The 18893-nt window shown below is 36.7% G+C and overlaps 1 protein-coding gene across 1 annotated transcript in view; it reads right to left on the bottom strand.

Moving 5' to 3' along the window:
• Positions 1–83: 83 nt before the first annotated feature.
• CCDC73 (coiled-coil domain containing 73) overlaps positions 84–18893 on the bottom strand; it is a 76218-nt gene continuing 57408 nt past the window's right edge. Inside the window, exons 12-17 of the mRNA XM_066363723.1 lie at positions 15212–15322; positions 12204–12350; positions 9487–9676; positions 7126–8595; positions 5099–5232; positions 84–547 (exon numbers count right to left, since the gene is read on the bottom strand). Of these exons, the coding sequence (XP_066219820.1) occupies positions 332–547; positions 5099–5232; positions 7126–8595; positions 9487–9676; positions 12204–12350; positions 15212–15322 (2268 nt within the window). The 3' untranslated portion in view covers positions 84–331. The remainder of the gene's footprint in view (positions 548–5098; positions 5233–7125; positions 8596–9486; positions 9677–12203; positions 12351–15211; positions 15323–18893) is intronic.

Genomic DNA, 18893 nt, shown 5'->3' with positions numbered 1-18893 from the left:
TAATAACTTACAAAGGGCCACTGTGTCTACCATGTCTAATACGTAAGTTGTGTTCTGTAAGGAAGGGCTCTGAGGGTGCAACAAGAGCTTTGATGGAAGGATATGTGGAGAAAAAACAAATATAAGGGGAATTAGACGTTAACAGCAAACACTGCAATCTTAGCTATCTTAAATGAAACATTTACTGGACAAAAATAACAGTAATAGAACTTCACATCAGAAAAAGTTGGGAAACGTTGAGTAGTGCATCTGTAAAGCTTTAGATATAACGATCATCTTGCTCCAGTCAACAACCACATCAGTACTGTAGTTCAACACTGAAAGCATTATTTTAGTCTGTTTTTTCCAGCATGTCTTCTGCTTTTCTTTTTTTAGATTGGTTGTCATTTTCTAAGGTTAGAAACTTTTCCACTTCATTTATTTGACTTGTTAGTAGGCTCTGCCAGTTGCCTTCACCAGTAGAAGACACAGTTAAATCAGTAGTATCTTGAATCTTGACAGCCTGAAAAGGGCTTTGTAGATCTGATTTCACAGGCTTTGTTTGCACCTAGGAAACACCACCCTTGTTTTACCACTGAAATTATTCATCTTTTAAACACTCATCAACAAAAGAGTTTAAAGAATATCTTTAAGCTTTTGCAATTATGAGTATATGATAAAATCTCCATTTTCTAGGCTAATTTCCAAATACTACCTTAGTGATTTTCACACCAAAAAACTAAAACGTGGATTTGTAGGCATATAGTTAGTAGCTTTTCAAGATTTCTAATATAGTCCAGGAATACCACAAATGTTTTCTAAAAGGACTTGAGCTTACATTGAAAGAAAAAAATATTTAAAACAAGACAGATAAAAATCTGTTTTGTCTTCTACTCCCTTCCCTTCCCAAACATGTCTATGTTTTGTATCTTCTATCAAAACAAGGAGAAAATTAGAAATGGCAACAGAAGTAAACTACATGTAAACACTGCCTTTGACTGCACATGTCCCCCCGGCTTCAGCACCATTTCTGGAGAAACCGGAAAGGGCAGAGCAGTATTTGGAAGCTGGCATGTTTCCAGAGTACTACATCGGGTCTTATAATACTGTGCTAAGTGTTTTTCATTTTAACCTTAATACTGTGTTTAAGGTTTTTCCTGATAATAAACTATTAGAAATTTAGAAAATAGAGAAAAGTGTAAAGTAACTAAAACTCAGTGGTAACCCACTCTCCAGAGAGACCTGTCAGCACTTGGGTACTGTTTGCTGCTAGTTATTTTTCTATTTTTTAGAATAATTGATTGATCATTCTCTAGAATTGTGTATCTTGGTTTTTCCCTCTGAGCTGTTTCCTAGGTTATGAAAATTTTCTCATAAACTACTGTCCGTGGCTGCAGAATATTCCCTTTTATGGATGTGTGATAATTTAATTATCTCCTAATTGAATTATTTCAGTTTGTCCCTATCAAATTTGAGTTAATTTCTAGGAAAAAAATCTTTGACAGTCTTCTCAGATTACCAAATAAAACCTCCTCTTAAAAGGTAATGTTGTATTTTAGAAACAGGGAAAAGGATAAGAATTATATTAAAATTACACAAGATTCCAACCACCATTAAACATTTTGATGTAAATATTCTGGTCTCTTCCATGTATATACACTTTTCAAAAATCTGAATTACATATATTTTCTGTTGTGTTAAGAACATTTTTAGCATTTCCTTGTATTAAAATGTTAAAAGCATAGCTCATTATATTCCATATTCCATAATTTATTATTGGATATTTAAGTTGTTGGAAGATCTTACAAATTGGGCTATGATGAATGTCATTTGTTACAAATCTTTGAAGATCTTTGAATATTGCCTTACATTAAAATCTTTTCCACTTGCACTGGTAAAAGTGGCATATCCATAACATTGTCATTTTCAAAGAGATTATATAGTAATAATTTATTATATGATCTTAAATGTTTACATTTAATCTCTGTTCCTTAAGGACTGCTCATTGGCTCCTGAGAATTTACAGTCTTGACCCCTCAAAGTCCTAGCCTCTGATCCTTAGGATGATGCTGTGTTCATATTAAGCTGATTGCCTCTGTTCAAATAAAATGGCAAGAGGACTGCCAAGAGACTAGGCCTCAGTTTTCTCATCAGCTCCTTTTAGTTACAAAGTGCTATTGTAAAGAGTAACATAATGAATAAAAATGTGCATAAATGTGTTTCTGATAATGTCTGGCAAATATAGTGTGTCCAGCGCACTTCATTTAGCTTACAGGCCCAAAATAAATGTACAAGTCACCCATGCAGTACTGATACAAAGAAATGTGTCAGATCTAAATCTAGGTTGTTGCTGATTTTGAATTTAAATGATTGATAACCTATGATTTAAAGGTCCTGTTTTGCCATCCAGTAAAAATTACCCCATTTTCCAAAATCCTGATTCTTTTCATTTACATCTTGATGATGGGAAGGAAGGAGACATTACATTTATCTGCTTTAGTTTCTTACCCTGAACTATCTACTTGGTGGGAGGGGCAGGAACAGGGACTAGCTGTAGAGAGCAATCAGATCTAAATTAAAGTTTTGTATTTAACAAAACTTGTCATTTAGCTTAACTGGGGTTTTGCAGCCTAAAGCAATAATTCCTGTCTCTAAATATGTTCTGATACATCTTTGCTCCTTTTAAAAATCACTTACTTCCTAACCTTCTCCTACCGGACTCAAAGGGTCTAGTACTAGTCCTCGGGTTGCATTAACTTAAAGGAGCCTAATTTGCTGGATGTATAAAATAGGTGGCTGTCTTTGCTTACTCTGGCCCCTCTTTCCCGTTCTCATTCCTAGGTGTAATCAAGACTAGCAGGCCACCAACCTAACTTCCAAGTACAAAAAAGGTGGATTAGCTCATATCTACCTAAAATTTAACAGGATTGGTGTGGCGAGTGAGCATGAAAATATTTATGTTGAAAAATATAGAAAACTTTTATTTCTTTTCTGCTGTAAGTCTTAAGAAAATTAATTTTGTCTTCACTTGAACTAGGTTGGCAAACTTTCTGTCAAGAGCTTTTTGGCTTGGTGGGCCAAGTGGCCCCCCTCACGACTGTCCCACGGAGGCAGCACAGGAGCCTTAGACAACAGGTAAAGGAATGGGAGGGCTGTTCTCTAATAAAACTACTTGCTAGAGTGAGGCAGCAGCTGCATTGGCCCACCTGTCACTGGACAGTCCGTATTTTAGAAAAGTAAAATATTAAGAAGTAAAACAGGTTTAATGAGACTAGATTTATCTAGTTTAACAGTATTTTCAGTAGTCTAGGCAAAAGAGATCAGCTTTTAAATATGTCCTACATTAGATTCTGACTGGTGATTTAGCTTCAACGGGGCCACTGGTACTTAGCACGGTGCTTAACATAGTAAAACATCTAGAAAATGGCTAGCCATTGAACTGGGTTTATTTTCCATGCACTAGTATTTGGAGAGGAAACATTTTTTTTATTATGAAAGTTGAGAAAGTATATACCATTTGACTAAGAGCCAAGATACCCAATCTTAAGTCCACAGATTGTTCTCAATGCAGAGAAAGTGACTTCACATTTGTGTCACTGATTCCTCATCTATAAAACAGGTGTACCTTACAGGACTGTTGTGGGAATCTTTGAAAAGTTTTAATTCTATAAATGTAAATTCTTAGAAACAGTATTAATTGCAGGAAAAGCAGTAAGAATTAGACGCAAAGACTTTCCCTCTTGGCTTAATTATAAAAATGGGCTTAGGCCCAGGCTGGTTAGCGCAGTTGGTTAACAGCATTGTCCTGAAACAAGGTTATAGGGTTTGATTTCCCAGTCAGGAGACATACAGAAGCAGCTCAATGTACCTGTCTCTCTCTCCCTGCCCCTCATAAAGGGGGGGGGGGGGGGTGTTGACAGGAAAATGTGAAATTTCCATCATACCCTTAACCTGTTTGAAAATAGGACAGTTATAACAAGTATTCAATCTAATTGGTATCTTGCGTTTATATTCTCAAATTCCTTTTTGCTGTGATTGGCTTACCCAGTTAGCCAGGGATTTCCCAATGCCAGATTCAATGCACTGTAGCTGCCATATTTTAAAGATACATATTTGTACAAATCAAGCTGAGACTACCTCTGCAGAGCACAGAGATGGAAAAGTGGATCCTTATTTCAGTTTCAACCCTCCCTGAAGGAGAGTTACACTATCTCAGTGGAATTCTCATATTTAAAAAGGAAAATTAAATTGTTAAAAGCTGTCATGTTAAGGCTTTGTTAATACTGTAATTTTCATCTTCTATGTGCTAAAGAGCTGTTTAATGCTCATCTCTAAAACTTAAACAATACAGTAACTTCAGAATCTCATGCAATATTTTAAGTAACCTTTCTTAACCTTTTAGGTTATCTTTTAGCAGTTATATCTATAATTGTCTGGTTTTTAGACTGAAAACATCCTTCTTTTGCACTAAAGTTTTGCACACTAAGATAAAAACTTATAAATTTTACCAAAAGCCTGTCAGCTGTAGTTATTTTTCATATGACAAATAGACTTCTGGAGCTATATAATCTTTATAAATACTTTGCTTAATATTTACATCCATACTTGATATCATATATTTATGTATATATGATCTTTTCATATTCTGTTCTAACTGAAATAATTTAAAATATCCTTTGCAAGAGTTTCCCAAAATGTAAATTATCTTAAGCACTATTAAAAACAGCTGGATTTATTATTGATTGATTTGATTATTTAAGGCATCTTTAACTTGAATAAAATTTTAAATGCTCAAACTGGTGAATTATTTTTAAGTTTAAATAAATCCACAAATGTCACTATTCCTAAATTTAGGTGACTGAAAAACAGAAATACATAATACACTACCTCACACTCTCCTTCCCAAAACAGGCTGGATTGTATCTATTTGATTTATACACTGTGACTTTTTCCTGCTGTTTTCCATCAACCTTAATTGTGAAAAATGGTGCCATGTTGCCCTCTTGATATTATTTTGGAGATCAGCTAGGTCTTAAAGCAACCAGATGCATACAGTTCTACACATATCTGTAGAATTAGCTCACTAAGGTCTGCTTGGCAATATTTTTAATTGACTTACATGTTCTGTGGGAAAAGAAGAATCAGAAAAAGTCTCTGTGGTTGCATTCCTCTCCTCGCTGGGCTCTCCCTTGGGATCTGGATGGACAGTGGAGTTATTCAGAGTGTCAGCAACTCTGCCAATGCCGGTTGTATCTGCTCAACAAAGAGGAAAAGGCAACAACTGAATTTTATTCTCCAGGCACTCATTTTAGTGTTTGAACTGGTTTTTCTCTGATTCTATGTTTTTGTATTTAAACAGTTACAATTTCTATTTTCTTTTTACTTTGAAATTTCTAGTTTTCATGGACTTCACTCTTAAATTAGGCATTTCATTCCAGAAAAAGTTTACTGCTATTCTCTAAAACCTGATTTCACATTGAAATGAGTGAAATAGTGTAAATTCCTTAACAAACAAAATGTTATCCTTGTTCCCCAAGTTAATACATTGCCTGTACATGTAAACATTTCATTGTGCAAATCTTACTAAATTCCCCATGGTAAGATGTCCAACAAAGGGCTCTCTAGTATTTAATAAATAAATAGAATTTAGAGAAACAGGTCTACTTTGAAGGTTAAAAAATATTTATGAGAATCTTTTACGAGTTTGAGTACTTTACAAGCAGAATTTCTCTAGAATTTTGGACATCTCCCATTCCATGATTACTGTCTGTATCATTGAGAATCAATTGAGAAGAAAGGACTTGTGAAAAAATGGTAAACATTAGACCAGCCCCTTGACTGATAGCACTTGATTAATCATAGCATTTGACAGACAAAATTATTGGAATCTTAATACATTTTATTAGGAAAATGAAAGCCTGAGAAATGAGGTTTTACAGTGTTTTGGTGTTTTCTATTTTTTCCTATATTCTTCATTCATGCTAGAAAGTAAGTACTTATTTTGCTTTTATGTTCCCAGTTTTATAAAAAAAATTTTTTCTCTTTCCTTTTACTAGAAGAATGTTAAGTGTGAGGGCCATGCAAAACTTTCCTTGTAATCTGCATTTCTTTTAATGGGTCTAAATGCATATTGTTAAACAGGAAAAGACCCCTTAAAACCTAAGACTGTCCTTAACAACCTAAACAACTGACTGAGACTGCTATTAGCAATGTAAACATTTTCCTCATCATACTTAAACTAATGCTTGTTACCTCCAAGTTACATTTATACCGAACATGTAAATGATATGTGATCTATTTTTAATAGGAAAAAATTCAAGTACTGTTGCCAGTGTAGAGTATGAATCTCAGTGTACCCATTCATTACCAGCTTCAGTATCCATCCATGTGAAGTCATGTCTTTCACCCATTTACCTTTCCCACTTTTTTTTATCCTGGTATTTTTAAAGCAAAACTTGGACAATATGTTATTTCATGTGGTGGCTTTAAAAAATAGAACATGAAATAATTAGTACTTGAGTATTAATATATATATATGTACATAATTAAAGGGGTTCAATTTAAAGTGTTTCAGTGACAAATAACAGTGAGATGAAATGTCTTCATGTTATGCCCCAATATTATAAACAGAAGAGCTGGTTTTGTGGTGCTGGCTCAGGGATAGATAAAATAGAAAAATGAAGGAAAGAGGAAGAACATGGGAAGAAAGTGACAAAATGTAGTTCTGAGGGAAGAAGTTTCTTTTGTGTTTTAACAGATAAACATGCACACTGGAGGAAGTCTTATCAACTTAACTGCATTTGCTCTAAAAAGGAAAGACCTCAGTAGGTAGCTGTTCCTAATTTTAAATTAGTCGTCTGGACTGTGGTAGATTTTTATATCTTCCGTTTCTTGATGAAATTTTTAAAAATTTCCAAAATGCAATTGTACCTCAGTACATGTTGATAATACTGGTTCAGAATTGGGTAAAAAGAAATCCACTTTCAGTTAAATAAAACCTTGACTATTTTTACATATATATGGAGTATTTTAGGTTTCAGCAATCTATAAATACTAATATATATGTTTCCATTTTAAACACAATCTGGAGAATTTTTACCAAGAATACTACAGAGAAATATTTAAACATAAACCTTGTTTTCTTACCTGGCCCAATTTCCTTCCTGACATCATCCACACCCACATTTTTCCAGACTGCCACTGGTGTGCTTTCTGATGGACCTCGTCTCTCCTTCAGCAACAAAGAAATGCCAGAAGCTGAAGTGCTCACTGTTTGACTTTCAATTTGATTTACTTTTGACCAAGGACTGGGGTCTAAAAAATTCACATATACTGGAGTTTTCTCAGTTTTTTTATCTGAAGTTGAAAGATCAAAGGCTGACCTTCCACTTCTGTTTACTAAATCTCCAGATGGCTTTACGTGAAATGAACATGATTCTTCCAGCTGTCCTTCACTGTAAATTTTTCCTGAAATGTTGTCATTTGATGACTCTGTTTTCTCAGTATTATTTAACAGTGTATGCTGTCTTTCATTAACATCCACAAACAGGAAAATGTCATTTTTTGTGGCTTCAATTATCTGATTCTCATCAACGTGACTCTCTTTATTGGAAAACTGTATTTCTGTGGAAGTTTTCTTGTGAACGGTTTTCATATCTTCGGCTTGTGCGGCATGTATATTCCCATTATTAACCTGAAGCTGGGAAGTGTTCACATTGTTTTCTAAATATCCCAAACAGTTCTTAAATGGCCAGTTTTGTGTCTCATTCAGATTTTTACATACTGCTGTATTCCCAGGGCTTGAGCTGGGTTTCACCAGCATAGGCAAAGAATTAACATTTTTATCTGAATCTTTACGAAGTACTTTCAGATGATCACTGACATCAGCAGAGGAAATGGGGTGGCTGGTTGCAGTGTCACAGGGAATAGTTAGTTCAGGTTTCTCTGAAGTACCGTTACAGACTTGCTGAACATCTGAAGTTTGTTTAAATAGCAGAGTGCTGCACTCGCTTTTTTTATTTAACAATTGTATTTGTTCTATTTTACACTGTTTATCATCTAAGATAACATTACTTGAATCAAGTAAGCTGTATTTTTGACACTGAACAGAATTTTTTACATCCAGAGATGAATCCAAATCTGTTTTGGTTTTATCACTATTTGTAATTTCCTTTTCTGTGGTATTTTCTTGAGTCCCTGGAAGCAATCTAAACTGTTGTTCAAAAACATCTTTTTTATGATTTGTACCATGAGCCATCTTATTTAGGATACTGTCAAGTGGTCTGTGATTTTCAACCTCCAGATGTAAGTCTTCATGGTGAGCATCTAACCCTTCAGTTTTTTTTAGGTGTATGTTCTCTGTTTCTATTGATCTGTCTGTCACTAAAAAAGAATTATTTGGTAATTTCAATTCTCTACATCCATTGTCTTTTTCCAAGCTCCCCTTGTCTTTTATTTCTGTAGTAACTGCTCTTCTAAAGTCAGGAACATTCAAGGTTTGTCCTTGACTAGTTAATTCTTTTTCTATGCAGAGAGTTTTGTTTAGGGAGATTTCACTTTGATTTTTGTCTTGAGGATTAACTTCATTCTTGGAGATCTTTTCATTATGTTGTAAATCTGTCATAATGAGAACACAGTAAATTTTAATATTAAACACTAAAACAAAAGTATTTTTGGTTTAAAACCGGAGAAGTGGAAGGTATTACAAAGTGCTTTTTATTTCCCTAGTCTGTTATTTCCCTTTGGGCATATAGTACAGGTCCATATAAACACAGCTGATTAGGTAAAAATCAATTTATCCTAATAGGTTACACTCTAATTTCTATTACTACTGACATCCAGAAATTGCTAATGGGTGTCTTCAACACTGTCACCACTTTTTTCATTCACTACCTTGTAAGCATTTTTAAATTTTGGAATACTTTTGGCCAAGTATATAGAGTATCTACTTATACTAATTTTATTCATCTGGGTTCTAACCATAGATTCCAAAATGTCAGTATAGTTACAATTAACTGGAATACAAAGCTCAGATGTAGCGCTTTTTTAGTCCAATCATTCTCTCTACAACATCTCCACCAAGTGGTTGTTCAGCCTAGTTCTGAACACCTTCAGACAATCAGTACTGTCTTTAAACAACTCTTGTACAAGATGGATGAATTAGTAAATTATTTTAGTGGTTATAGAAAGGTCATGAATGAAGAATATGCTCTAGGTCTGGTCATCAGAAGGTGACTGGTAGCCCATAGGACATTCTCAGCAAAACACTGAAGGCAGAAACCAGAATGCAAAAAAGCAAAGGGTAAGTGATGAAATGGAAGGAAGACAAATGTATTTTTTCCCAAAAAATACTGACTAAAAAATAGCTCAAAGGAAGCCTGCTTTGTTAAGACCTACATGAACTATTTCTCCAACTATGCTGCAGGGTCCTCAAAGCAAAGACTGTCTCTGATATTCCTCTACAAAACTCAATACACAAATTAGAAAATATCGATATAATCTTGTTACCTTCTACAATGATTTCTTCTGTAAGTGAGCTTTCTTTCTTTTCCTCCTGTTCTCTATATTCAGCATCTAAACAGAAACTCATCGTATTTTCTTCCCTTATTTCTTGCCCATAATTATATTTCTGTGTGGTGGTGTTTTGTGGTTTTCCCATTGACATTTCATTGTTTTCTGTATTTACTTCAGGAAGATTCTAGTATAAAATGGAAAAGACTCCTTTAATGTAAAAAGAGATTATTAAAAATTATAAAACATTTAAACTATGTTGATAAAAGTGGAATCTGTTTCAATTCAACCATCCAGCAATTTCTAGTTGAAAGCCAAATGACTTAATTTAACATACTATTTGTAATATCACTTTAGGTTCATTTGATATAATCTAGACAAAATAGAGACCTTTAGATATTTTTAGATATGCATTCCACATTATTATATAATACCATATATTATACATAATAAAAGAACTACACCTTTAGTAAAAGAAAGGTGGTACTTTTATGTATTTTTAAAATAGCAAATTTTGCCTGACCAGGCAGTGGTGCAGTGGATAGAGCATCAGACTGGGATGCAGAGGACCCAGGTTCGAGACCCCAAGGTCGCCAGCTTGAGCGTGGGCTCATCTGGTTTGAGCAAAGCTCACCAGCTTGGACCCAAGGTCGCTGGCTCAAGCAAGGGGTTACTCGGTCTGCTGAAGGCCCACGGTCAAGGCACATATGAGAAAGCAATCAAAGAACTAAGGTCTCACAACGAAAAACATGATTGATGCTTCTCATCTCTCTCCGTTCCTGTCTGTCTGTCCCTGTCTATCCCTCTCTCTGACTCTCTCCCTGTCCCTGTAAAAAGAAAAAATAAAATAAAATAGCGAATCTTTCAATGGAGCACGCGAGCGCTTTCCCGCCCCCTCCCCCTAGGCGTGTTTTCCCTGCCACTCTTTTCCCTAAGCTCCAAGGACCCTTCTTTTGCCTCTAACTTGTTTCTTGAGCCCATTTCTTCTATGGCTCACTTCTATCTCTGTGACTTTGTGTGTGTGTGTGTGTGTGTGTGTGTGTGTGTGTGTGAGACAGAGAGAGAGGGACAGACAGGAAGGGAAGAGATAAGCATCAATCCTTCACTGTGGCTCCTTAGTTGTTCATTGATTGCTTCCTCATATGTGCCTTGACTGGGGGAGGGGGACTACAGCAGACTGAGTGACCCCTTACTCAAGCCAGCGACCTTGGGCTCAAGCTGGTGAACTGTGCTCAAACCAGATGAACCTGCGCTCAAGCTGGCGACCTCGAGGTCTTGAACCTTGGTCCTCTGCATCTCAGTCCTACGCTCTATCCACTGCGCCACCGCGTGGTCAGGCTCTATGACTTTCTAAATAAACTTTACAGTTTGAATCCTGACTCAAAAAAAAAAAGATAAGTCAGTTCAACATTCTTTTATTCCCCCTGTATACTGAGCACATAATCCATGGAAGCACTGTGCTAGCCTTTGAGATACAATGACCAAATAAAACAGTCCCTATCTTCAAATACTTAACAGTCTAGTGGGAAGACAGAATAAGTAACAGGCAAGTCTAATATAAACAGCTATAAGGAGCTGCTCCAGGGAGAACAAATGGCATATAGGTGATTAAAAGCAAGCAAAATTGTAGTCTTTGTAGAACTACTTGTGGTTTACTTTAGCTAGAGCTTAGGTGCTAGGAGAGGGATGGAGAGAAATAAGGCTTGACGTAAGCTAGGCCTAGGAGGTCAATAAGGCCTACTGTAGCTTGCTAAGGACTTCCAACTACCAGGTAGATAATGAGAAGTCACTGAAGGATTTTAGACAAGTTGGTTAACATGAGCTAATTGAAGACTTAAATGTAAGACCCGAAACCATAAAACTCCTAAAAGAAAGGTCGTAAACTATCCAATATCAGCCTGTGTACAATCTTTTTGGATATGTTCCCTGGAGCAAGGGAAACGACAGCAAAAATAAATGGGACTCCAAACTAAAAAAAATGTACAGCAAAGCAAAACAAACACCTACTGGATAGAGAATATGTTTGCAAATGATGTAGCTAATAAAGGGTTGATATGCCAAATGAACTCATGTAACTCAGTAAAAACAAAAATATACTGGTCAAAAAATGGGCAGAGGACATGAAGAGATATTTCTTCAGAGAAGACAGGTGGCCAACAGACATGAAAAGATTCTCAACATCACTAATCAGAATGAAAATGCAAATCAAATACCAACTCACATTAGTCAGAATGGTTATCAAAAGGTCAACAAGGCCTTGGCTGGTTGGCTCACTGGTAGAGCATCAGTCCAGTGTGTGGATGTCCCAGGTTCGATTCCTGGTCAGGACACACAGCAGAAGCAACCATCTGCTTCTCCACCCTTCCCTCTCCCTTTCTCTCTCTCTTTTCTTCTCCCGCAATCATGGCTTGATTGGTTTGAGCATATCGGCTCCAGGCGCTGAGGATGACTCTGTGAGCCTCTGCCTCAGGTGCTAAAAATAGCTCGGTTGCAAGCATGGCCCCAGAGGGGCAGAACATTGGCCCCAGACAGCAGTTGCTGGGCAGATCCCGTTCAGGGCCCATGAAGGAGTCTGTCTCTATCTCCCCTCCTCTCACTTGGAAATGAAGAAAAAAAAATTTTTTTTAAGTCAACAAATAATACTTCTGCAGGATGTAGAGAAAAGGAACCTGCTCCTAATTTAAGTCTATAAACCAACCATACTTGAAGTTTACCTGAAACTTCCTGTTTATCTGAAACTTCTTATCTTCCTCAAACTTCTGATCATGTAATTCACTGTAATGTTCTTGTAACTTAATATGAGTTTCTTTAAGTGATAACTCATTTTTAATCTCATTAATTTCTCCATTAAGTTCTTCAACCTAATATAAAATATAATCAAGATGAACATATATATGTTTTGTATGAAAATACTTTATTTCAAGTTTTGGGGAATAGTAAAAAATGAAAACAATCCCAAAGTATTTACTAATGTTAAGACTACCATTTATTGAACTGTGCTGGCACTTCATATTAACAATTTCATGTTTATAAAAATCCTCTGAGGTATTTTCAATCCCCAGTTTACAGGTGAGAACTGTGGGGCTCGCAGACATTAAGGAACTTGCCAAGATTGGGTAGAGTGGTAGTCAGGATTCAAACCCTAAGCTATTGAATAAATCGGGGTTGTGTTTTTAACTACTACATTGAGCCACCTCTTCTTACAAATAAAAAATTTATTTTTTAATCATAAAACCCTACAAATGTTATATAACTTCACTGCTGTTTAGTACTAGGCCCTGGCCAGGTGGCTCTGTTGACAGAGTGTCATCCTGGTGAACCAAGGCCACAAGTTCAATCCCCAGTCCGCATACACCTACAAGAAGCAACCAATGAGTGCACAACTAAATGGAACTAAGTGGAACGAGTTGATGCCTCTCTCTCTCTTTCCCTCCCCCCCTCCCTGTCAAATCAATAAAAATAATAAAAAAATTAAAATTTACTTGCTATTTAGTTCTAAAGCACATGGAAGTAAAGTGATTACAGAAGCTAAAAATCCTAGACAAAACCAATTTTATCCAGATTTATAGATTGAGGCCTTACCCATGAATCTGTATTTTTCTTTCAATTGATTTTTTCTTGAGGAAGGAGCATGGTTGTGGTCTCATCAGAAAAAAATAAATGTTTAATTTTTCTAGCTCAATTAATTTTTTTGACATGCGGGGTTAGCATATTTAAGTATATATTCTCTTTTCACTTTATAGTTTTCCTTACCCTGACAGCACATTTCCATGGTCTTATAAGCATTAGGAATGTGAAGCAAGTGTTGGAATGCAATGTGGATTAGCAGAAGCCAAAATGACTATTACTATGCTTGGTGCCTAATGATAAACTTTACTACTATAGAAATTATTATGGAGTTTTTAGTAATCTGAAAGAGTTAATTGTAAAATGCTTTTTTGAGATTTAGGGAAAGCTTATCAAATTAATCAGCAAAGACTTGATCTCTCAAATATAAATTAAGAGAACATGTTAGCTGCAAGTAATTGAAAAATCAAGTTACCTATATAACAATTTATATTAAAAACATCTACAGAAAATGTTACCGTTAGTATTTATTTTTAATTTTTAAAATATTTATTCATTTTAGAGGAGAGAGAGAAAAAGTGTGGAGGGAGTAGGAAGAATCAACTTTTAGTTGCTTCCTATATGTGCCTTGACCAGACAAGCCCAAGATTTCAAACCATGACCTCAGCATTCCAAGTCGACGTTTCAGCCACTGTGCTACCACAGGCCAGGCTCAAGTTAGTATTTAGATGTATAGTATGTTAACACAAAACATATTAGTATAGTATTAGAATTATATAGGCCTGACCAGGTGGTGGCGCAGTGGATAGAGCGTCGGACTGGGCCTCAGAGAACCCAGGTTCAAAACCCTGAGGTCGCTGGCTTGAGCGCAGGCTAACCAGATTGAACAAGGGGCTGCTGGCTTGAACAAGGAGTCACTCACTTTGCTGTAGCCCTCCAGTCAAGGCACATATGAGAAAGCAATCACTGAACAACTAAGGAGCTGCAATGAAGAACTGATGCTTCTCATCTCTCTCCCTTCCTGTCTATCTGTCTCTATCTGTCCCTCTGACTGGCTGTCTCTGTCAAAAAAATAAGAATTATATAGTATAATTAGTATAGTAATCTAAAATATAATCTTTCCCAAAATACAGATTTCATAAACTCATATATAATGACTTTCTATTGTGGTAATTCTTGTAAAATAATTAAAAGGCAATGAAAATAGATATTAAAATAGAATAATCAATTTTGGGGCTCACCAACTATTTTTTAAATTATTTGAGAAAGGCGGGGAGAGAGAAAGACAGGAACACTGAGCTGCTCCTCTATGTGCCCTGACCAGGGAATCGAACTGGCAACTTCCATGTTCCGGGAGGACACTCAACCAACTGAGCTATCTGGCCAGGGCTTAATTTTTACTGATTTTTAAACATACAAACAGAGGAAGAGGAGGGGCTAGGGAAGCATTTGTTGTTCCACTCAGTCGTGCATTTTTTGGTTGTTTTGTGGTTGCTTCCTGTGTGCGCCCTGAGTGAGGATCAAACCCAAAACCTGTTGTTTCGGGACAACACTCTTAACCAACTGAGCTAACTGGCTAGGGCCCAGGCTCTCCAATTTTTAAAGTGAACCTTTATATTTCACTTTAGTTCATAGCATTTTACATATATTATCTACTTTACAAAAATTAAAATTTAGTATCAAACAGATGCGGTTTAAGATAATAGCCATGTTTATAACATCAATTCTTATGATAAAATTTAACACTACAGAACTTAACTACTGTACACATGTTCTAAACATGGCTTTAATACATCTCAACAAAACTGCTGAGGAAAGCTAAAAGGATCAGCTAACAATAATACCTATATAAGTCTTTATTTTAATCATTTACTACAATGCTATCAATGGTTTTATAAAAAGTTAAATTAATTTTTGTCACATATAGGACATCATTCAAATTAAACGCACACACAGTTTTTCATGCATAAAAGTATTACGGGGAATTTTATTAAGTTTAGCTTTTAAAAAACATTTATTTCTTGGAAATAAAAGTGCAAGAATAAAATGTATCTGACTTTGCTCCTATACTATTTTTGTAATATTTCCTTAGCATTTAATAGTTATTTTAAATGTCTACAACCATTCCAAATATTTCAATATTTAATAAACCTACTTGCTTCTTCCAAGTTCCTAGTGCTTTCTCATGCTCATTTTGAAGATTAAGGAACTTTTCTTCATTTTCTTTTACCTTCTCCCTCTGCAGCTCATTATCTCTTTCAAGGGCCTGCAATAAAATTAATTATCCAAAAAATAATCAATACCACATAAATGAATGTTGATGTGGTTTATGTTGCTTGGACCTTTGCTTCTAACATGCTGAAAGTGCCACCCAGATCAGTGGTAATGTGCTATCTCAACAATCATTTTCATAAATTAACAGAAAGGTGCTTATAGTTTAGTTAACAGGAAATAGGGGGAGGTTATGAAAAAGAAATAGCTATAAAAGGGCATAAAAACATTGCCATTATTCAGTTTCACTGCATAAGTTTTAATGTACTGAAAAAGTAATATAAAATAGAGCACTGAAAAATATGAAATGTAGCATAATCCAGCATAACCCTACTAAAATTTTTTAACTACCACAGAACATATTTTCTGTATCTGTTTATTTTAGAAATTAACTAGCTAGAAAACCCTTAAATACAATTTTACTTTCAAATTCACACTTTTTTAGTACAGCTTCAACTTTTACTATATATTAACTTATTACTTCATAAATTAACATAAACACCACATCACCCTCTTTCCCCCCAAAAGACCTTTACTAAATATGCAGGTTTTAAAGCTATTAACATCAGTGTCACCAATATTATAATGTTTCTCTAATGTCTGCTGATAATTCAAGTGAACTTCTGTAAGAAAACAAACAGTAAGAACTCTACCTACATGTCTAATATACCTGGACTTTTTAAGTGCATTTGCTCATCAATATTAAAGCTACCTACATTCAGAAAAAGAAATGGTAAAGTTTTCCTCTATCAGTTTTCCAGTTTTCCTCCACAGAGGTAACCACTCTAGCAGTTTTTTATGTATCCTTCTGGGAACTGTCTATAAGCATACAAGAATATAGAAGGTATATATTTTAAATACAGAAGAGACAATACCACACATACCATGTTGTTCTGCCATCTGGTTTTTAAAAAGGAATAACATGCCTGACCTGTGGTGGCGCAGTGGATAAAGCATCGACCTGGAAATGCTGAGGTCGCCGGTTCGAAACCCTAGGCTTGCCTGGTCAGGGCACATATGGGAGTTGATGCTTCCAGCTCCTCCCCCCTGTCTCTCTCTCCTCTCTCTCTCTCTCTCTCTCTCTCTCTCTCTCTCCTCTCTAAAAATGAATAAAATAAAATTAAAATTAAAAAAAAAAGATTTGTTTAAAAAAAAAAGGAATAACATGTCTTGCTTACTTTCAATACCATTAAATATAGATCTAATTTTAAAGGGTTCATAGTGTTCCATCTATGTAGAGTTCTCAATTATATTTAATGTGTCAGTCTGCAGTTTCAGAAATAGAAGTGAATGTGTGGGTTCAATTCAATATGTTTAACTAGAAGCTAACCTGGCAAACTCTGAACTTGCAAAGAGTCTACATTTGTTTATTGTTAATCATTCATTAACTTAATAAAAGTTAATAAGCTCCTACAATGTGCCAGATACTCTTTTAGGTTCTTATGCTATGTTAGTGAAAATTTACTTTCTTATGGAATTTATACTCCATCAGGAAATTATTTGGTATTATTTGCGTCTGGATTAACAATCTAAAAGACCCTAGGCTGAAGAAAATGGATATTGTGAAAAGTCAAAATAAAGCCATCTGTTAATACTTTAACATACCAAAAATTGAATAAATTATCCTGGTTAATACTATGACCAGAAGAGTGAACTAAGTAATTCTTTTTTTAATTTTTATTTATTCATTTTAGAGAGGAGAGGGAGAGACACTCAGAGAGAGAGAGAGAGAGAGAGAGGAGCTGGAAGCATCAACTCCCATATGTGCCTTGACCAGGCAAGCCCAGGGTTTCAAACCGGTGACCTCAGCATTTCCAGGTTGACGCTTTATCCACTGCGCCACCACAGGTCAGGCAGTAATTCTTATTAACATTATAACACTATAACTATACTTACATCTGGACTAAACTATAATTAAATCATAGTAGAAAATGTTCTCCATCATAAGAATTTGTCCTCTATTCTCCAAACTACTAGTCTTTTATTGGAGTAGATGAAAAGGTTAGGAGGAGGAAGAGGTCTGACTCAAGCACACCTCTTCCCCCTCCCTCCTCCAGGTGTAACTCCTATAGAATTGGAGGCAGACAAGAGAAATAAGGAAGGCAAAAGTCTCTTTGTATGACCAGTCATAGAACACCAATGGTAAGGAGGTAAGTCTTGCTTTGATCAGGTTATGTCTGGTTCCATTCAATGGTGATGAACTCAGCGTAATTTGTGAGGCCCAGTGCAAAATGAAAAAAAGCCGAGAAAAAGTGCTATTAAAGATACTAGACTACAAAACATTTTCCTTTCTTCATGGTCCTACTTCCCTCCCTTCCTCTCTCTGTCAGCTATCACAGGGCTTTTTATTTTCTATTCATGTCACAGTCCCCGGGAAGGAGGATCCTCACAGGGCAAACACAGATCCTTAAAGATGCCTAAAGGCTCACCACATGACTCAGCACAAGTAGGATCCACCAGTTATTGGATTCCACCTCCTAAAAGTGGCTGGACCCATGGACTATATCCTGGCTGGGGGTGGAGAATCAATCTCCCTGTCCCATGGCCCTCTGCGCCAACATGGCAGATGGGTAACCGCCCAGAGACTGCAACTGCCAGGCAGAGATACACTTCAGTACCTGGACTGGGGACTCTGCCTGCCAAGTCACTACCCAACGTGCCGAGGCACTCCCGACCCAGGACAAAGGATGCTGCGGGGCGCCACCCGGCGCTGACTCCGACCCTCCTGCGGCATCTGCCTCCTCGTGGGTAAAGGGCAGCAGGAGAGCACAGGCCACTCCCCACCAGTGGGAGCCAGTTGTCACGGCAATTGTGAGAGAGCAGGGAGGATGAAGCCAGGAAGGGCCCTGGACAGCAAAGGATAAAAGAGCCAGCAGTCCAGAACTGGTCCTGGGAGGCGGTGGGAGACAGGAGAACAAACGTCTGAGCTGAAGCTCCCAGCCTCAGGTAGGTGCCTCATCGGACTCAATTTACAAAACATAAATTCAAAGATAAAAATGCAGAAAAATTTCAAGACAGTAACCGCAGAACATTAAACCCAAAGCACAAGGCCCTCTGAGAACGGGTCTGTAAGCAACTGCACTGGTTCCAGACCCGAGGCTAAGCGGGCCCTGGCCTCTGCTGGTGGCACTCTTTACACAGGACATGACTGTCGTTTTCCTGGGAAATGTTCAGTGTCACCCTTTAACACCAAAAATCCCGTCAGGGGGGCATAAGTACCTTCTACTGGCTACCCCACTGGGACGTGTCTCCCACTCCTTCTCTTGAGTCGGACATCCCATCACTTGGCCCAGCTGCACACAGGGCAGTTCCCACCCTCCCACTAACCTCCGTGGTTCTTCCTGTGGTGCCACGGCACCACCGAAGTTCTCTTTTCTGCATCCTTCCAGGCACACAGTATTGAAACAAATGTAATACACTTCAAGCCCCAGTGACACAGATTACTCCAAAAACTTTCCTCCTTGAAATTTCTAGACCATAACTGAGCATTAGTTTCATAAATTCTTGGTATACTTCCAAACCTCAAGAAACATTTGTCAAGTTTTCCACATTCTACTCTAGTGGCA

Source organism: Saccopteryx leptura, chromosome 1, assembly GCF_036850995.1.
Source record: "Saccopteryx leptura isolate mSacLep1 chromosome 1, mSacLep1_pri_phased_curated, whole genome shotgun sequence".
In the NCBI taxonomy this organism is placed as follows: Eukaryota; Metazoa; Chordata; class Mammalia; order Chiroptera; family Emballonuridae; genus Saccopteryx; species Saccopteryx leptura.
Note: the sequence above shows the minus strand (reverse complement) of the source record. Positions and strands in the feature narration are given on the sequence as shown.